The 20,716-nt window shown below is 40.8% G+C and overlaps 1 protein-coding gene across 4 annotated transcripts in view; it reads right to left on the bottom strand.

The window, feature by feature from the left end:
• Window positions 1-20,716, bottom strand: part of DOCK8 (dedicator of cytokinesis 8) — a 220,156-nt gene that overhangs the window by 107,863 nt on the left and 91,577 nt on the right. For all 4 annotated transcript variants that reach the window (XM_037165574.2, XM_037165576.2, XM_037165575.2 and 1 more), the window contains 7 exons: window positions 18,829-19,041; window positions 14,423-14,508; window positions 10,453-10,519; window positions 8,035-8,184; window positions 4,500-4,580; window positions 3,256-3,415; window positions 628-764 (listed from right to left, as the gene is read on the bottom strand). In XM_037165574.2, coding sequence (XP_037021469.2) covers window positions 628-764; window positions 3,256-3,415; window positions 4,500-4,580; window positions 8,035-8,184; window positions 10,453-10,519; window positions 14,423-14,508; window positions 18,829-19,041 — 894 coding nt within the window. The remainder of the gene's footprint in view (window positions 1-627; window positions 765-3,255; window positions 3,416-4,499; window positions 4,581-8,034; window positions 8,185-10,452; window positions 10,520-14,422; window positions 14,509-18,828; window positions 19,042-20,716) is intronic.

Genomic DNA, 20,716 nt, shown 5'->3' with positions numbered 1-20,716 from the left:
AAACTGGAACTCTCTACCCTTTAAACAACAACTGCCTATTCACCCCTTCCTGCAGCCCCTGGCAACCATCGTTCTACTTTCTGCCTCTATGAATTTGATTACTCCTAGGAAATTGTTTGTTAAGTCTCAGTGTTTACTGAGCTTACAAACAGTACCATCCGCAACGGGCACCTTCTCTGAGCAGGTAGGAAAGCCCTGCAAAGTGCACTGGGACAGTGGTGAGAAGGACAACAGCCAGACCGGGAAACCCTGAGGCCAAGGGGAACAGTGTTTCAGCCAGACTGTTTTCATAGTCTAAGAAATGAATGGGCCATGAGAGTTGTTTAGATAGGAGAATTTGTATCGATGGGAGCAAATCGTTCTCTGAATAAGAAGAGCTAACACTCCTTGAGCACTTGCTATATGCCAGGCACTCTGGGAAGAGTTTTACCTGCCTCATGTCATCTAATCCTCCCTAAGAGCCCCATGAAGCAGGCACCGCCATCCTTACTTTGTAGATAATGAAATTTAGGCTTGGTGAGGTTAACCAACTTGTTCTCTTATTCACTACATATACCACCCCTTTGGGCTCCCAAATCCATGACATTGTGGACACAAACACAGACATATTGTAACACGGAGAGATACCTGCTTGTAAAAGCTGTTAACGGTCATAGTGGTGGTCTTGTAGTTGGATCCAGCCCCATTTTCCTCCAAGGAGAGGGCTCTTTCAGAAAGCCTTCTAGATTGGGACAAGGTTCTCCGCTCACCCACAGGGCCTCTTCCTTTAAGGAAAACAGTTGTCATTCTGAAGTTTGCCCTTCTGTTTCAATACCCAGCAGTTATTAACTTTACCACATATGGTGTCTGTCCAGAAAAAATCCATCCACTTTTAATATAATGAGAACAGTTTGCATGACATCAATGTAATCTGGCAGCCAAGTAGAGTGGACTGGAATGTGCATGCGTGAACAATGATGACTTCACTGTACTAGTCAGTGGAGGCAGTAGACACCACTGAGTGAGCGTGTGTACTGTGTGGCTGTTGCATTCAAAATGACTGAGTGAGTAGAAAAACAAATCTACATCCAATAATGCATTAACCTTGAGTGTTCCTCTGTGGAAACTATTCAGATGATTCAGAAGGCTAGAGCTATGGGCAACTGGTGATTGGCAGCTTCATCATAACAATGTGCCTGCTCAAGTACTATACCTTGTACAGAGTTTTTTGTAAAACATAACATCACTCAGGTGACTCAGCCCCACTACAGCCCAGATTTGGCACCCTGTACCTTCTGGCTTTTCTCAAAACTAAAATCACCTCTGACAGGAAGGAGATTTCAGACCATCAATTACATTCAAGAAAATATGGCAGGGCAGCTGATAGAGACTGGGAGAACTGTGGGAGGTCCCAACGTGCCTGCTTTGAAGGGGACTGAGGCATCGTTGTCCTATGTACAGTATTTCTTGTATCTTGTACCTCCTTCAACAAATGCCTCTATTTCTCATGGTACATGGCTGGAAACTTACTGGACAGACTTTGTGCATGTTTAAAGTTGCTGAACAAAAACTCTGAACAAGGCCCTTTTAGTTGTGAATAAAAACTTCCCTCCACTGACCCCTACCTTTCCCAGAGCCCCGGGGAGCCCCCACCCCCCCTCTGACCCGAGTGGAGACGCCCCGAGCAGCGGCAGCCCCTTCCTCACAGAGGCTAGGCCAGATGCCGCCCAGCAGGAGTCCTGAACTGCTGCCAGGACGGGGTGTGCACTTAAGCTTTATTTAGTCGACAGTGTTTGTTTTTGCTTTATTTTTACATTTCATTCCATTGGGAGAGGCATGTTCTCAAATGCCCTTGACGGCGTTTGAGACTGTGACCCAAACATGCTAGGGTCTGCCTGAGTCCATTCTGAGTCCCAGCTTTCTTCTGCTCTCACTGTTTGAACCAGGCAGGCAGCGGGCTTCACTGACCTGCCTAGTGGGGGTTGGAACCCTGAGTCACACCCAAACCTGGGCTGCACCCTAATACTCTGCTTAGTTGTTTCTTATCCCCTTTTGAGATTTAGGTGAGGATTTTGTTGCTTTTCCACGGCAAAACTCAGGGGATCTGTTGTAAATAGTCAAATTGCTTAGAACTCTAATATTGCCAACCCTGTCTTTGAATCTTCTCTTATCCCAAATTCTTGCTGTGATGCCGAATTGGAACTTCTTGCTACTACAGCCCATCTAAATTTTCCATACTGCCTATTCTGGTTGCTTCTTAAGAATCAGCCTCTGTAACCAGGTTAATCATCCTTGACCTAGAGATTAATAAGCCTCAGGAAACCCCCTACGCTTGAATCTGTGGATTCATCTAATTTATGGCATCCTCTAGGCTTTATGCATAACTCTTTCGAATAAGGCTGCCTGGATCTACCTAAAGGGTGGCATCAAGAAAAATTGTGGTGTGAAGGTCAGGATGCACAAAAGTTCGGTTTGTTATTGATAAATCAGAAAAAACAAGACAGACAGGATTTCTGATTGGCAATTATGCTGCAATAACTCCAGAATAGCAGCAGCAATGACCAAATACCCTTTCCTCTACTCTCTGCTACAGGCAACATTTCAGAGGTGGTACAGCTAAGGAATGAATGAGAAATGTCTCAAGAAATGTGACTCTCGCCTTAAATATTTGTTGGATCCAAAGACATTTAGGAAAAATAGAAACTCTGCCACAAGTAGGGGTGGGTCTACTTGAAAATTCTATAACCCTCTTGGACAGTTTCAGATCCAACCTGTTTTAAAAATTAATGACTCAGATCAAGGGTGAGGTGATGAAAAAGAAATATATTAAATAAATTGGAACAGCAACTAAATATTCTTTTGGCAACCACTTTTTGCAGTTGGCAAAATAAACTTTGAGGAACTGGAAAATTTCCTGAGAAACCTGAGTTTTCCTTCTGAAACCTCCATGACTATGGTTCTTATGTTTTGGAGCCAATCATGGTGCCTTTGTTTAATACACTGTAGATGGTTATAATATTTTCTTGTTATTTTAAAGAATTTTACTTTTAAGAACAGCTGGATACTTAAAATTAAGTTTTTTAAGTATCTGGCCAAAAAATTCCAATAAAAAATCTTACTATAAGAGCATTTAAACTCCACAAACATTCATGATAATTTGGGGGAACCATTGTCTAATTATGCATTTGTAATCCAGCCACTCTTACTATAAGCAGTTGACCTCAGAGTTGGTACACTGGGGAGCCCAAGACTTCCCACTGCAGCTGGAAATCTTACCAACCATGGAGTCCACATCGGTTACCTCCCTGTCCAGGGTGGAGACATTGAAGAAGCTCGCTAGGCTTATGGGAGCCCAGGCAAAGGGCATCCGGTATTTCCCCAAACGCTGGCAGAAGGATTCAGCTTGATGCTTTAGTTTTTCAATCTTGTCTTTACTCTAGAAAAAAATGGAAAGGAACAAGTAGAAACAAACAATAGGGCACCTATACCAAGTCAACTGCCCTGCATGGCTACGACGGGCGTTTCCAGTCCCTGCCCTGATGATCAGAAAGAGCAAATAGGCAGAAAAATGACACAGCCTAGGCCAGAAGTGTAACTAGTAAGGAAATACAGATTAGAAAAGGAGGAGTTTAAAGAAAGACTACACTTGACTATTAAATATACCTTCAGCTAAAAAAAAAAAGTCCAAGGCTTATTACACAAGCTAAACAACAACAGGCAGTTTTAGGGGCTAGTTACATGGCTTGAATTTGCATGAGAATCTTGCTATAAAACCTTTTATATATCATCTACCGAGCTTTCACGAGAACCTGTTTTTTCAAAAGTTGCCTTGGAGAACTCTGGAAAGATCTCTAAATGTTCCAGATAAGTTCCTTCTTAGGTTGACAACAGTTCCCAGGTGTTCTTTTTAAGTTTAGAATAAAAGGTAGATGTTTTTAAAATGTCTTGAGTTCAATAAATCTTGTTTGAAGTTTATAAGTCTGTAGTGGTGCTGATTAGTCATGTCTTAGTCCAGAAAGGCCACACCTTCAAAATCATATTGGGCGCTGAGAAGAGATGTCCTTTTTATAGGCTCAGAACCTATGTTGTGCTAATGAATTTATAAGGTACGGTCATCTCACCCAGTCTCCAAACATTCGCACCAGAAAGGATGGTGGCCCACGCTGTTGGGAGAAGCCAGAGGAGCTCCAGCTCTGTTGGCTTCACAGAGTCTCCCCGGCACCCCCAACCAGGTGGGTCAGAGCCTCAGAGCAAGGCAACGGGGAATGACTTTGACCTGGTTAAGTTTTACAATTAGATATTAGTGTGGATATCATCATTTGCTGAATTTAGTAATTTATTTCTTTAAAAAGTTATCAACAACCAGTTTCTCTTGTTTCTTTGGTTCAAATACAATTTATTAGTGTCTCATATGGGAACAGATTATAGACTAAATCCCATTAAACTCTATTGTGGAGCACTTCTGAAAAAACCTGCATATTCTAAGATGCCACCATCTAGCAGTACTCAAAAGATTGTACCTTTCCACCATCGCTTTCCTTGATGACCATGTAGGGTTCTGCACAGTCTCCAATCTCTCCCTGCTGAAGAACCTTCTCAATCTGCCAACAAAAATAATATTAGAACAAAGTACATAAATTATATCCATGTAACAGAATCTATGCAACAATCCAAACTAGGTTTCATCACAATATTTGTTGATATGGAAATCATTTGTCTGCGATTTATTTTCTATTTAGAAAATTAGTATAAAAAGTACTATGGAGTTTCGTAAAAAGATCATAAGAGCACATTGAAAAGATGACAGTAGATAAACAGCAAATGTTAATAGTTATCGTTATATGATGACATTATATGCTGTTGATTTTATTTCTGTTGCTTACATGTATTTTCTATTTTTACACAATAAACTTGTACTATACCTACAATAAAAACGCAATAAAAATTATTTCATTAAACAAAACCCAAAAGACATAGGTAGGAAGTGAAAAGCTCATTTTCTTTATTATTACTTACAGTGTCAAAAAGACTTATGACCTCTATAAAAGTCAGGTTGAGGACTCAAACCCTCCACAAAATGAATAAATGAATAGAATAAATTATCCGTAATTGTCTCCCTTGTATTTCCTATTAGGGCTGCGTCTCCAGATTTAACAGGCTTGCACAGAAGCCAGAAGCGGTGAGACAGTACAGCCTTTTACTTTGCTGACTTGCTGGCAACATGAAAATGCTACTACTGGCAAATGTCTCCTCTGTTTTTGCCTCAGGTAAAGGATCTGGTTGGCCAGAAGTTTGGGCACCTTATTCGGGGGAAAGAAAAGGAGAACATTGAAATTTCCTAACACTCTATTCAAAGAAAAATTAATTTAACTTAGATATTGTGGAGAAAAACAAGTGATTGAGTCCCATCAACAGTCTGTATCACTAGTGGAGATGATTCTTGAGGAGGAAACCTGGGTTAACATATCCCAATAGGCACCCATTCTTAACAGGTATTATCAGAAGTACCCTAGTGATGAAGGGTGTTTAACAGAGTTTCAAAGGAAAGTGGCAGGGGACTGCTCAATGGATGTCCATCTCAGGGGACTTCAAGCCAGAACTGTCTTCTCACCAGAGAGGTTTGAAACTCCTTCCCACTGCCGGAGCAGAAGACAAGACTGACCCCCTGAGAGATGCCCCAGGTGGAAAACATGGACTCATAACACTCGAGCTAGAGACTGGTGTTCCTGCTAGTCAGGCATCATTTGCATACTTGTCAGTTTCTAGGACATTTGCTGGGTACCTTCCAGGTGGTGGCTGCTGGTAGATAAGGTGGTGAATATTGTACACCTGGCCCTAGTCTCCTGAAGCTCATAGAGGACTTATAGATCAAACTGGAAGGAAGCTGATTTTTCCACGAAGCCAACAGATAAAAACATGGTCTTTAAAATAAACTTTGACCAGGGACGAAAACCTCTTCATTAGGACCCTAAAGCAAGGAATGGGAACTCCATTGCTTCATGTGTGGAACCCACAGGAGTGGAATCCCCAGAACGTGGACGTGGGAAAATCCAGATCAAAGCAGACCAGCAGAGACCACTTCCCTCACCGGATTGGACAAGGGTACCTCCAGCTCCTTTGTAAGAAGGAGCTGCAGGCTGCTCTGAGAGCCCGCTGTGTGGTCCTTCATGATTTGGTGTGAAAGAAGTGAGTGAGCCCTAATAACTACAGGAGATGGGGGAAAGAAACATATCAGAGTTACCTGGCATTTTTTTAAGGTAAAAGGTTATTACCCTTTGCTCCATTTGGGGGGTGGGGTTGCGGGGGAAGGAGGCCGGTTCAATGCCTGGCATGTCTGTTTTTAAAGCTTTATACCAGATTCACTCTCATCCTTACTCTCCATCCTTCAGTTGAGAAACAGAAGCCTTAAGGCTGGAATGCCCCCTTAGAGCAGTATCGCAAGCAACACTAAACAAGGTAACCCCACCTAAAATGCAGTTAATATCCTGGTGTTCAGCCTGACAATGAAAAAAAGAAGGAGGCTCTCTTTATTGTACGTCAACCCCTTGGATAAATGTGCTCAGTAGCACACCACCATTTACTACATATTTAGAGGGCAAGAAGCTATATGATGGAATTACAGAAAAGGAAAACAAGTTAGAAGCAAACCAGGGACTGTACGAGTGGATTTAAACATCTGAGCTATATCCGGACAATTGAGACAATGTTTGTTATTGCCAAATGAATGCATTTACACACGTGAAATTTTCTGAATATATTTAGTACCTAATAGTAACCCACAGGGTACTGCTGACATTCAGAGCACTACTATGGCTTAACCAAAATAAAGCCATACACTGAGAAGTGGAGTTTGAAGTAAAATTTGGCTCTGCAGAACTAGTGTTGGTTTCCTTGGTTTCCCAGTTTAAAGAGAATTTTGAACTTAACTACAGGGCTTCTAGAGTGAGCTTTGAGCTAATTTTTCTATATGTGTAAGAAATATCACAACAAAAGATACACATTAGAGTTTGACAACAACAGATACATCGTTTTAGTGATGGGATTTTACCTATAGCTTCCATGAGTTCAAACAAGTTCCCTTCAAGCCACAGTAACCATTCAGAGTCATGTGAAAAGAAGCCAGCACAGTAAGACATATGCCACATGTTAAGTGACTTCCAAGTCACCTACAGTCTCTGAAATCTTTATGCAACTCCCATGGGATCATTGGATACTCATGTGGATGTTCATGAAATCAAATCACCTGATCTTTAAATTTGTTTTTACAATTTTGGGGTAAAGAGTCAATGCGACTAGTTATTTTACTTAAGGTAGGTAAAATACTCAAGGTTTGTTGTTAATTTCCAACCAGTCATTTTGTGTATAGAGAAAGTCTCTGGTTGCCTTACATCGGCAAAGAGCACAGTCTGGAATGAAAGGTCCTTCTGCATATAATTGCCCCAGAGATTTTTGATTCTCATAAGACATAACTCAGTCTGTGAGATGGTGATAAAAAGGGAGAGTAAGTCTTGGAAAATATAGCCCATACCTCCAACTGTCAGAGCCCGGATTCATGGTCATTTGACTGTGGGCCTCCAGAAGAACATGAGCATCATTAGGAAACTCTGAGACACAGCAGCAGCCTCCGGGGCTGGACAGCAGAGAGTGCTTTCCTTGGTGAGGAGGAAGGGTGTCCACAATGTGCCAGCCTTTAATTTGCACAGCTACCCATTGAGGGTGGTGTTATTATCCCCATTTTATAGAGGAGCAAACTAATTCTCAGAAAAATTAGGTGATTGCCCCCAAAGTCATATAACAACCAGATTGTAAAGCCAGGTTTCAACACTAGGGCTGTATGACTCTCAAATCATAGCCTTTCTAGTATTCAACACAAAATTTGCTTGTAAAGGAGAAGGGATTAAGTTGAGAAGGAAATGAAGTGAATCTCTCAGAAGACAGAGAGGGATGTCTGGACACCTCTTTTACCTGGTACATGCACTGGTACCAGGTAAACACAGGTACCTGGGATAATGCAGGAGTGGGAACAGCTGCATGTGCAAATGAGACTGTGTTTACCTTGACTACTAGGTAGATGTCTGAGGATGGATAGGTGACTGAGAACACCGCGGATCTTGCCTGACTGGAAGGGGCGACAGAGGGGGTGTGGGCACGAAGAAATCCTTTGAGCTGATCAGAGTTCAGGTCACAGTGAAAATTTTCTGAGATCTGTAAAGGGGTAGCAAAATGGAAAACAAGTTAGAGCCACTGTTCTCACGGTCTAAACATGTTTTAAAAAGTGAAAAACCAAAAAGAAATTTCTCTAAAGGAATAAATGTAATCATAAACATGGCTCACGACTAGTGGCTGTTGGAAAATCTGATACATGCTTTGCCACAATCTGGATATTTCGGAGTCATCTGAGAGATGTTCCTTGAAGCATTACATTTTTTTTATCAACCCCCCAATAGTTTCTCAGTATCGATGACGTGCTGTGTACTGCACTGAAGAAGACCAGGACACTGCCTCTGCCCTCAGTCAGTTTATATTCAGAAATGAGGAAGAAGTCAAATAGGAAACTGACTAGACGAAGAGCAAAATATAAGTGACCCCATTCATACAAAAAAGCACCATGGAGGTTACAAAGGGTGAGAGATCCCATTCAGTGGGGGTGGTGAGGAATGCTTCCCTCAGAGTGAGGCAGATGGGCTGTGGAAGAAGATGCTGCTAGGCAGAGCTGGAAGGGGACCAAGTACCAGGGAGAGTAGAGCAGCGAAATATCTCAGAGGCAGAAAAACCCGGAGTGAATTCAGTTAACAGAGACGAGTCCAGCTTGACTCTGCATAGGCTGTAGAGTGGAAGAGAACAAGGGAGAGCCACACTGAAGAAAGCCAGGAACGGAAGCTAAAGAGTTTATAACTAATTCTGTAGGCAGCAAACATCTGTTAAAGGTTCTGAGCAAAGAGCATGGCCTGATGGGCACCCCTTGGCTCACTAGTGTTGCGTTACTTACAAGCCACTGCCTAGTTGGGTCCCCCTTTCATCACAAATAGCGTTATAGCTGAGAACTGGCTGCTCAGGCAAAGACTACATTTACCATCCTCTCTTGCAGTTAGGTGTGAATTACGAGCATATGTGATGTGTCTGTCAGACACCCAGGCCACCCTTACCCATCTTTCCCCCCCTTTTTTCAGGATCTGCAATGGCAGTGACAAAAGTGACTTTGGGAGAATGCATATTGAAGATGGAGGAGTCACTGCCAGCTTGGGTTCCTGAATGACTAAGGGGCTCAGACCGCTGCTGACCTAGCCCCCCTATGCTGGATCCCTGGGAAACAAAGCCAGTGATTTCTTTAAGCCCGTGGTTCTCAAAATGTAATCCTCTTACCAGCAGCTTAGGCATCACCTGGGAACCTGTTAGAAATGCACATTCTCAGGCCCCACCCAGACCTACTGAATCAGAAACTCTGAGAGTGAGTTTAACGTCTGTTTTAATAAGCTCTCCAGGTGGTAGTGATGCACAGTTAAGTTTAGGAACTACTGCCTTAAACTAGGGCATTTGGGGGACTCTTGGTTTTAGTAGTTATCCTATCCAAACTCATACAATTCTCAGCGATTATTAGTATTTATTCAAGAAATACATATTTTCCTAAACACAGAATGGTTATGGGTAAAGAGGGGCAGAAGCATCTTACTCTGGTTTTGTTATTTTTGTTTTTCTCTAGGAGTCACAAAATAACTAAACAGTAAAACATCCATGGAGAAGTCTTAGGTCTTCAAACTGTTTTCAATTACAAGCACATCACAGTTAGTGAGGTCTCTGCCCTGCAGCAAATTTAAACTTCTGCTGCACAAGACACCTTCCATTCATGATGAGACTACTTCACAATGCAAAACACTTCCCAAGTGAGGAAATGCTACATGCACATCCAAGCTTGTTAAAAATGTATTTAAGTTGCCCTGTTTTGTTAGTAGCCCTCTACACTGCAGTATCAGTTCTCTCTTTTCCCAACCAGGCCTCTAGCCATCCTCTGGCCAACCTCCAGCAGGCTTTCCCTTAAAGTCATCAAAGAATATAAATAACTAACATTCCCAGATTATTCCCTCAAAAACTGTAAGGCAATTGAACTAGGTGTGTCAAAGGTCATTTGCTTTCAAATCTGATATGTTTTTGCTGAGTAGAAGTGAGATTTAAAAACATAAACTCAACCCTGGCTGGTATAGTTCAGTGGATTGAGTGCAGACCTGCAAAGCAAGAGGTCACTGGTTCCATTCCCAGTCAGGGCACATGCCTGCATTGCAGGCCATGTCCCCAGTAGGGGGCGCATGAGAGACAACCACACATTGATGTTTCTCTCTCTTTCTCCCTTCCTTCTCCTCTAAAAATAAATAAATAAAATCTTTTTAAAATCCCATATAATTTTTTTAAAAAAAGAAAACTCAAAGACTCATCAACAACATGTGTGCCCCCAAGGACAGTTATTTTTTGCTTTCTTACCTTTTTCCTTTCTTTAATATCATAGAGGGCAATGCTGGCAAACAGAGGCTCAATTTCAATCTCAAACCTGTGAGAGTAAGAAAGAAAAATCTGTATGATTTTAACTTAAAAATAATTTTGAATTTTCTCTAAGTGCCTAAATATATAAATCTATATAATATATAAATATACCTAAAGATGTAAGTAGTTTCCAGAAATATTCTGATAAGGCATATGAGAATCTGCTAGGATATTAGTGGAGAACCATGGAAGGTCATGAAACATTCTTAATTATTTGAGATCATGTTGAGTGGTGCATTCTCCCAAAAGGTGCTTGTTGGTGGCACCACGAGAGAAAGCAGGAGGGACAGGTCTTGGTCTGACCCAGCAGGGCACTCCCTGCCAGCAGCTGCTGTGTTTTCAGAGGTCTTAGGCACAGGCTTTATTTATAGTTTACAATTTAGTGCCAGGATAAAAATCCCTATTATTCCATTTCAAGCAATAGGACTTTTCAGATACTAAAAATAAGAAAAGTTCAGTTCCTTCTCCTTACATTTATTGCAGGGCCATCAGAGGAAGACTGGGTTATGATGTGGGTGAGGCCCTTCTGAACTTCATTGCCAGTGAGTCTGCTGAGGTGAGGTAGAGGGAGGGGACTGAGCACTGTGATAAATACTGAGGTGCATGGACCCAATGACAGCTGGGAAGAGGAGCCCTCATATTGGCCCTAGTTGCCCATTCCTCATGAAAAATGGTGGGTTTGAAGAAAACACATCCCCAAAGCATAATCCTGCCATGTGTTATAATATAGGCTTGGAGCACATATATGCACCTTCCAAGTTTCTCAGGTCAATAATCCATGACCTTGGGCACTGCCAGCTGAGAACACCGGTAATCAGGCCCTGGACCAACATCACTGCAGAATCCACACAAATTAGACTAAATTTTGTTTCAAGGCATGTTTCAGAGGATGGACTTACCATTGGATAGCTTTGCCTCAAAAGATAACTTTTTAGAAGATATTTGTGTCTAGGCTCACCAGCTACTGCCTGGCATGGTCGATTTGTATTTCATTGTCTATTCCCTGATACACAAAGGTCTGAATATTCCCATAATTTACCTAGGTAGGTACTGAGGGTTAAGTTCTCTGTGGTTCAGAGAAAGAGAAAGCGAATTAACCCTTGTCAAACACTTGCAGTTGTGCTGTGGTAAGTGCTTCACACGTCAGTTCCTTTAGACTCGCAACACTAACATGATGTAGCTGTTGCCCCATTTTTGAGGTTCAGAGTGCTTAAATAACTTGCCAAAGGCCACAAGGTCGGGAATTGACACACTCAGGTTTCAAGCCCAGTCCTTCCTGATAACAGAACCTGAGTCCTTCTGACCAGTGTTCCTCCAAGTGTGGTTTCCAGAAACTAGCGTTCTGAAGCAAATGAGTTTGTCAAAATGCAGGTTTCTTGGCCCCACCTGAAATCCACTGAACAAGTTTCTCAGGGAAAATGGTGATAGGAGGTCTCCCCAAACTTTCATTTAAAACCAGCTCTTTGGGTAAATTTAATGCACACTAAAGTTCCACCACTAAGAAGGCTCCTTTGAGCTCAGCTAACTTGACATAAGACAGTATTAAATTTTAAATTAAACTAAACATTTTTCCATTTAAAATGTAAGATAGCAAAAACACTCTGCTGTTATCCTCTTTTTTCTTGCTGCTATACACACGCACAGACCTGGGACTAGCCTAATTCTTTCTGTATGCACGAGGCTTTAAATACTTCTCAAAAGCAAAAGAAAAAGTTACAGATCTCAATAACTTTTAAAAAATTCCCTAGCTGATAAAAATCTATAGTAGTAGAAACAGGATTTGGCATATCAATGGGAAAACGTGTACTTAACATCATTACATTTTTACTATTCATATTTTAACATTCTATGTTTACTTGTAAGAATTTGCCTTTTAAAAAAATATTCGAGTTTGTTTCAAAGTAACTATACCTAAGACTATCTGTTCAGTCCATCGCTCTTGTTGGTATGGATACTGTTTAAGACATTTGAGCAGACCAAGTGCACTGAACAAGCACCTCAGTGCTTCTTAATTTCTGTTTTGACATTTTTTTTTTTGAAAATCACTAGAAACTGCACTTCATAATTTTCACCAAGAAAAAACCAAGTGATTCAATTTGCTTTTTTTTTTAATAATGTACATCTATCTTAGTAGCCATGTTTTCCCACTAGTGTGAACAGTGCCATTTATTAGAAAGTTCTAGAAGTCTTCGTGATAAGTATCACCAGAGAGAATTCCTCCAGTCCTGAATAGCAAAGCTACTGCATCTAAAAGTGCATCCTATGGGAGTGGACGAGTATCTCCCACAATGCAGTGGGCTTCCTGCACAGTGTGGAGGAGAATGAATAGCTACTTCCACTCGGTCCTCCTGCTGAAAGACAAGGAGGCCCCCACCTCCTGTTGGCTTGCCAGGCCTAGAGTTTGCCCTTCTGTACCTCTCACCTGATACAGAGGTAGCAAGTTCACTGGCTGCTCATCTCTGAGCACAAGACAAAAGGTCCCAACTGCCTCTTTCTACCTGCTGGTAGAATTGGCCAGGGGGCGGGGCTGCAACATCAAGAGAGCATGCACCACCTGGTGAGCAGTCATGTTGGCTTGTGTTCTGAGGAGAGGAACCAGGGAGGCTATGCATTAGAATTAGAAGTTTAGGACAGGTAGGAACTGTGACACTATCTGGTCTAACCACTTTCTTTAAAGGAAAGAAGTCAAAATCCCAGAGAAGTCTTAGGGTTAACACAAAGCCTTGAATCCAGCATCCAGATGCCCTAATTGCAAGCCAGGTGCTGCTTAAGGGGTCTATGAATTAATTTCAACAGTTGGATGACTATCCTAGTAGGGTGTAACACATAGTATGCTCAAGTACTTTTGCTGAGGCAGAACATTTACAACTTAATGTTTTCAAAAGGGTCTGTGATTTGAAGAAGTAAAGAACTAAGTCTCTAAAGTAGTAGCCTGCAAAGAGGAAAGAGAGGTGCACAAGCACCGCAGGGGCACACAAGGTAATCTACTGGAGAGCACAAAAAAAACACTGTGATTTATTTTTAAATACTTAGTTCAGCCTTTACAATTTCTTGATTGTATGTTTTATAATGTATATAATGTCTAATATGCAAGTACAAAATTAATAAATACCTATGGAAGACATATGACTTTTTTCTAGTATCAAAGTAAACAAACACCTTGAGGACAATTGCTTTAAAGCAGATGTGACAAATAACTGGCCTACAAGATGACTCTGCAGGCATGCTTTATTTGAATTGTGTGTTATTTTAAAAAGAAATGAGAAAATTTTAAGTAAGAAAATTATGCAGGAAAACCTGGATTTTGAAGAGAAAAATCAGACCATTGAGAAAAGTGGGCTTGTTTACTTGGAAGTCAAGGCTTGGTCCTAGATAGTGAGTGCCCCTGAAAAATAGTTTGCTACAGTGCCCACTACTCTCTATTGTCTCCTGGCACTGAGACTGGGTTTAGGTGTATTTATCACCATTTTCAACAGAGGTATGCTGGGTAAATGTTTAGAAAACAAGTGTCTTCCACCATGGCAAATTTCAAGTCACCAATGTGACTTCACTGAATAGAGAGCGGGGACGAGAAGTGCACATTCAGATGTCAGGAGTTAGTCAGAGCTGACTCCAGCACACCACTGGCTTTCACTAATGTTTTCTTCACATGGGCAATTTTACTCAATTACCTTCCATGTTTAACCTTAGCATTTGCCTTCCCTATTATGGAAGAGAGATTGTCAAAGGCTTGGTAGGATAGAATTCAGATCTAGCTGACTCCAGACCCTGCTCTTTCCACTACCTCACAGCTGCCCATTGTTAAATGTGTTGGGAGATCCTCCCTGATTCAAGCTCTGATGTTAAAGACACAGTTTGTGTCTAAAAGGCAATAGAAACCTCAGTGTAGTTGCCCATTGCTGATACTTACTTCAGGGTCTGCAACTTGACCAATAGCCTGTTGCCCAGGTGTTCCTTAGGACATTCTGGCACCGGACGTATTTCCACAGCATCCTCCTGTTATTAGTCACACGGGGAAGAAATCGTTAGTGGATTTCCATTACGGGAGTTCCAGGTGGAGTCCACCCAGGGAAGCGAAGGCTGCCATCCACTCCTCAATTCAACATGTACTTGCTTTATTTCCAATAGCAAAATATTTATGAGAGATTTATGAGAGAGTTTGTTATCCAACCCCCAAGCTTCAACCATTTTTCTCCTTTCAGGAAGCCAAGCATTTAAGACAAAGAGGCTGAGGGAGGAAGGAAATGTGAACATGAATATGACTTAGCAACATCCACCAGATGGCATTGCAAAATCTTATACCTATTGTTGGCATTTTTTTTCTGCTGTAAGTACACATTGAGAATAGTTCTCCTGCCAAGGACTGTGCTAGTAAATATGTGTGTTTCAGACTTGAGGTCTGAGCCAGAATAGTACACTTAAGGCTGTAAACTATCAATACTATAATACAGTGTCTTTCTCAGTTCACTGTTTTCTTAAACAGATGATAGAGATTTGGGGTTGAATTTATAGGTTCTATAAAAATATGTCTGGCTAAAACTTGCTGAAGTTCTATGTACAGAAAAGCTTTGTAATGAAAGATTAAAAGATATACCTGTATCTTACCAGACTGGGACTCAAGACTTAAAGAGAAATAACAAGTCCCTACTGTAACTTTTAGCATTCAAATCTAAACTTATCACAGTATCTTAATTATATTTAAGCATGCAAAGATAAACAGCGCAAGTCCCTGAAAACTTTAATTCCTGCTCTTGCAAACATCAGTAGGTGGCCCGCAGCTCACAAGGGCATGAAGAAAAGAGAAAGGTCTTAAGGGTGGGGGCTTCCACCAAAACCCCACAGCAACCACATCATTTTGACTAATAGCAGTAGAGCCACCTCGTTGGCAAATCTGTTCCCAGTTTGGTGGAATAGCCAAAGTGGTGAATTCACAACCGTTATAAGCTCTACTCTCCTTCAAGGCCCAATCAGTTGGCCACCTTGTGGGGTGAAGTTGCTGTTTGTTTCATAAAAGACACAGTTCTGATGCCTACACGGAGCTGAGTTTCCTCAGGGCAAGGCGGAACTTTTTAGGGTGATCAGAACAGACACACTGGAGGGGGAAGGTCACTGTTAGTGGAAAACAACCTCAATGGAAGGACACTCATGGGTCTCGAAGACTACATTAGGTCTGAATTCATTTTTTCCTTTAAAAGCTTTCACTTGGGAAATTGTGAACACATACAAGTAGAATAATGTAATGAACCACTTGTACCCATTAACTTCCTTCAACGATTTCAACTCATGGGCAACTTGGTTTCATCTGCACTTGCACTTGCTACCTTCCCCCCTCACTATTGAATTACTTAAAAGCAAGGCCCCAACATCATTTCATTTCATCTGTAAATATTTTTGTACAACTCTCTAAAAGATCAGGACTTTTAAAAACACATAACTGTAATACCATTATGACCCTTAAAAAATCAACAAAAATTTCTTGTTGTCACTAAATATGTAATTAGTTCTAAATTTCCCCAACTATCTTAACTTTTTACAGCTAGTTTTTATAATCAGGATTCAAACAGTGTGTGTGTATGTGTGTTTGTGTGTATATATATATTTTTTCCAAAGTTACTTCTAACCTATATGAGTTTTTTGAGCCTTTATAGTTATCAAAAAAAGGAACAAATTCCCAAAGAAGCAGAAGAGGAAATGTAAAGTTTTACTGTACCTGTTTCATCTTGCTGGGAGTTGTGGCGTGTGTGTGTGTGTGTGAGAGAGAGAGAATGAGATGTAAGAGAGAAGGACAGTGAGATAGATGACATCCTCCCATCAGTTGGCCAAATGAATCCTGAGGCCAACTCTACGTCTGCCTGCCTGTACCTTCATTATGTGAGCCAGTGAGTCTCCTCATTTTTTAACTGATTTTAGTTGGGTTCTGTCACTTGAAGTCAAAATGCAAACTCTTCAGTGATTTGGAATATAGTGGCAACTTTCTTAGGGATCAACACATAGGACAACACCTTTTATAGACTCAGTGAATCAAGGAAAGAACTCACCTCATCTAACTTGGTGGTTGAATTCTACTTTTACCTCTCCTGTAGACTAAGTCATCATTTTGATTAATAGTTCACCTCTCTTCTAATTGTCCTCACCAAGGAATAAATTAATGATAACATAAAGCAATTTCATTAATGTGTTATCAAAAATTCAACATTTTTAATCATTTCATGGCAAGCCAGAAATTTACCTTTCTTCCACAGGACTTTCTTTGAAGCAAGTACAAATTACAAGTACACATGCAACTACAACATATTAAAGGGCTGGTGTAGGGGTACTCAAGCATTTTCTACACACCAGTTTACAAATAACTGTTACACTAATTACAAAGCATTCCTCCTCACTCAGTAAGGTGCATTCCATTAGGACCTCTGCTAGAGTATAATTTTCAGGCTCAACTGAGGTTCAGCACTGTTCAGAGACAATAAAACAAAGTTCCTTCAAAACAGTCTGTGATTCACTTTATAGTCCATTCAGAATGGATATTCTCCAGTTAATCCATTGAGGGAAGTTTTAATGAGCTGGCGTCTCGCTGGAAGTGTTCTCCTGGTCCTTGAATGTTTTCTCTCTCCCAGAACCCACCTTGGGTCCCCTTATCATGGACTGGCCCCTCCAACATGGAATCAGGATGAAGAGGAATGCAAGTGAAGGTCAAGTCAGACAAACAATATTTCTTGGACAAATCTGTTAAAAAGTTTTAAGGTTGTAGATGGAAACTAAAAAGTTTTGAGATAAAGGGGGGTTGTTTATATGATATTTGGATTTCAGTTATGTGTGCTAATCTAGCTGGTAGTCATGTGTGGATAAATAAACAGGCAAACATAACAGTTAGAATTAATGGTTTAGTATCTCCACCCTATAATTTAACTTACCTGTTGATCCTTGAGCAAGTAATTTACCCTCTCTAATTCTTACTTTGCAATCTGAAAACATGGAGATGATAACATTGTCCACATTATTCATATTTATTTTTTAATCTGCCTCATTCAGAAAGGATTTGAGACCACTGACATGACTATAAATAAAACAGGTGAGAGGACAAAGGTAGTTGGAAATAAGAATAAGAAAAAAAGAAAGTTGAAGTAAATTCAGGACACCAAAGAGCTCCCGGACTGAGCAGAGGTGGACAGAAAGCTGACACTAAGTAAAGAATTTAGGGGAGTTGATTACAAGATGAGCACAATCTCTAAGTGCACACATTTTTTTCCATGGAAGCACAATTCTTCTTTGTCTGAAGGCTGAGGGACAATTTCCCTGCTGATCCTTATTGAGGTAGCTGTTGGGTGATAAGTAGGTAAATGTTCTCAATCATATTTACACAGTGGACACATATCATATCTCATGACAGCTGACCAGGGTGAGCTTTTGTCCTTTTTGCTGAACCTTATGGTCCTTTTTGCCGACCAGTGGGGAGCTCATGAAAAGACCAGTGAGCTAACACAATTCTTATGGGTGGGGGCTTCACATGGTGTAAGAATCAGGCTCCCTGATGGTCTCGCTTAATCCAAAAATCAAATTTCAAATACTTAGAGATATGGATGTATCTTATATGCAAAATTTCCCCAAATCATTTTCCTTACAAGCAATTTTTTAATAAAATTTGGACAGCAGAGATATTGCAGTAATCTGTTCTGGCAAGACCCAGAAGTGTAGGTATTCTGACATGCAGAAGGGAAGACCGAGAGCCTAATATAAAGTATGAGGAGCTGGAACAGTCGTGAATAACGGTCACCCCTCATCCCATTCAAAGTGCTCTGAGGAGTGACCATGGGCAAGGCCTGAATTATCAAATTGTTCTGGGTCAGGTCCAGTGTATAAAGAAGTAGACGATCAAGAGCCTAATGTACTGGGACTAAGGCTGTGATATTTTCAGGTTGGAATGTTTTTGAAGATTAAAAAAAACTTAAAGCATTAAAGAATGCATGTCTTGATGGATTAACTGCAAAACTTACCCCAAAGTAACTGAGTGGTTTGACTGGCTGAGTGGGATCACTGCATGTGGCCCCTCCACACATTTTGGAGCATAAAGGAGATATCAGTGAAAGTGTTTCATAAAGTGCTGTGAAAATCCTAGTTATCATTAGAATCTCATGTGTATCAATGACCAATAATTGCCTCTGCTATTATGCAGGCTTGCCTTGGTAAAATAAGCAGCCCCAGAAGTCATACGATTAAGCATCCTGATGTTGCTGTACAGTAACGATGAACAGAACTATCTTCCTGGAGACTCTCTGTGTCTTCACTGAAATTCCCCAGCACGAAGAAGGTCACACCCACCTCGTCCACGGATGGGTAAAGGGCAAAGAGCTCGGCCTGCCGGTTGGTCCTCCGGGCCTCCTCATTCTTCTTCTCGAAGTCCTCCGCACTCACACTTTGCAGGAGGTTTTCTAGCCGCTGGTCAGGCTGCAGGCTGCGGAGATCGAAGTCACAAGCAGTGAGGGGGCCTTTCCCAGACACATCACACAGCGCGTTTAAGTGGTGGGGGCCTGCCTGTGAGAAAAGACACATCTTTGTGAGAGACATTGTGGATCTACAATGAGAACTAAACAGTCTGGGATGTCTCAAGACTGCTCCAATGTGCAATTATAGAATCAGGCCTCAAGGAGTTTCTGAGCTGAAGAGAGTTTAACATGAATCACAGCTTCCTGGCCTGAGCAACCTAAAATTAAACCTCTCCTTCTCACCTGGAAAGAGGTAATTACCCATCCCATGTAGACAGACCTGTCCCTGAAGAAACGTTTAGAAACAGCACTGTGTCCCTGTTAGTTTTTGGTGTGCTTTTCCGAAGATTGGGAGGCAAGCATTTTATGAACCACGTCTCATGTTGAAGCAGAACAGACTGGGAGAAGGTACTACAGAAAGGAGACTGGACTGGGAAATAGAGGGACCTCATCCTAATCTCAACTCCAGAACTTGGTTTTTGAAACTAGAAAATAAGATGATCTGTGAGGAGTCTTCCAAAGTAAACTTTATTTGAACTCCAAAGCGGAGTTTTATGTTCCTGGAGACACAGCTGTGGGCATGGGAACACTTTCCTATAGGACTTTAGAAACAGTTACAGGAATAACCACTGGAAAAAGAAGAAAAAGAAAAAGCATTTGCTATTCAAGCAGTATCCACTTTTAGCTGCAGTGTGTTTGAAAAAACTATTTCAAAGAAATCACAAAATGAATTCTTTATTCCATTAGAAATGTCTTGGAAACTGGGACCTGCATATCTAACAAAAGACTTGGCAAAGAAGATATAACCATAATCAACAATATATCATAGGAATATCAATGGATCTATTATAAACATCTATAAAATTGATGGTAGAATGTTATCCTAAAGTTCTACTAAATGGACTACTACTATACAATTTCTCTATAAGATATACTTTTGTGTCCTGGCTGGTGTGGCTCAGTGGATTGAGCACCAGCCTGCAAACGAAAGGGTTGACAGTTCAGTTCCCAGTCTGGGCACATGCCTCGGTTGTGGGCCAGGTCCCCAGCAGGAGGTGCACTAGAGGCAACCACACATTGATCTTCTCTTCCTCTCTTTCTCCCTCCCTTCCCCACTGTCTAAAAATAAAATAAATGAAATATTTTAAAAAAAGATATACTTTTGTGACATCTATCTAGCTCATAAAAAGGCTACTTTACTAGATCATAAATTTTACCTAAATTGAATATACTAGCAATAATCAATATTAATACTTTAATTATAACTATTTTTGTTTGTTTTAGAATTTATAAAGGCCTTGGGAAAAGGCTTTTATACCCCATAAAAGAGGAAGCATTAAGAGATTTTAGACCTTTCTTTTTTCTTTAGTTGAATCCAGAATTGTCTTTATTAAGAGTATATGTTTTCAACTGTTAAGCCACGTTTGTCTTTTACAGGTGAATTGTTTCTCTCTTGTTCTGCTACTAAGGCAATGCCATAATCCTCTGACAACTTGAATTTCTTTACTTATTAAAAAGAGTTTTAAAATCTTTTTTAAAATTATTTTCCCCACCTTCTCTTGTTGATGTTAGATTTACATACATAGTTAAGAAAGTTTTTGATATAATGGATGCTGATCATTAGAAAGAAAAACTCCAATTGTTGGTATGAGAGATTTACTGAAAAACCATAAATCCTTTCATGTTCACATCTTGAAGCTCCAAAGCTCTCAAAGAGAAACTAA

Source organism: Artibeus jamaicensis, unplaced genomic scaffold, assembly GCF_021234435.1.
Source record: "Artibeus jamaicensis isolate MK-2021 breed Jamaican fruit bat unplaced genomic scaffold, CSHL_Jam_final scaffold_1964, whole genome shotgun sequence".
Lineage (NCBI taxonomy): Eukaryota > Metazoa > Chordata > Mammalia > Chiroptera > Phyllostomidae > Artibeus > Artibeus jamaicensis.
The sequence above is the reverse complement of the archived record's forward strand: the minus strand, read 5'-3'. Positions and strand labels throughout refer to the sequence as shown.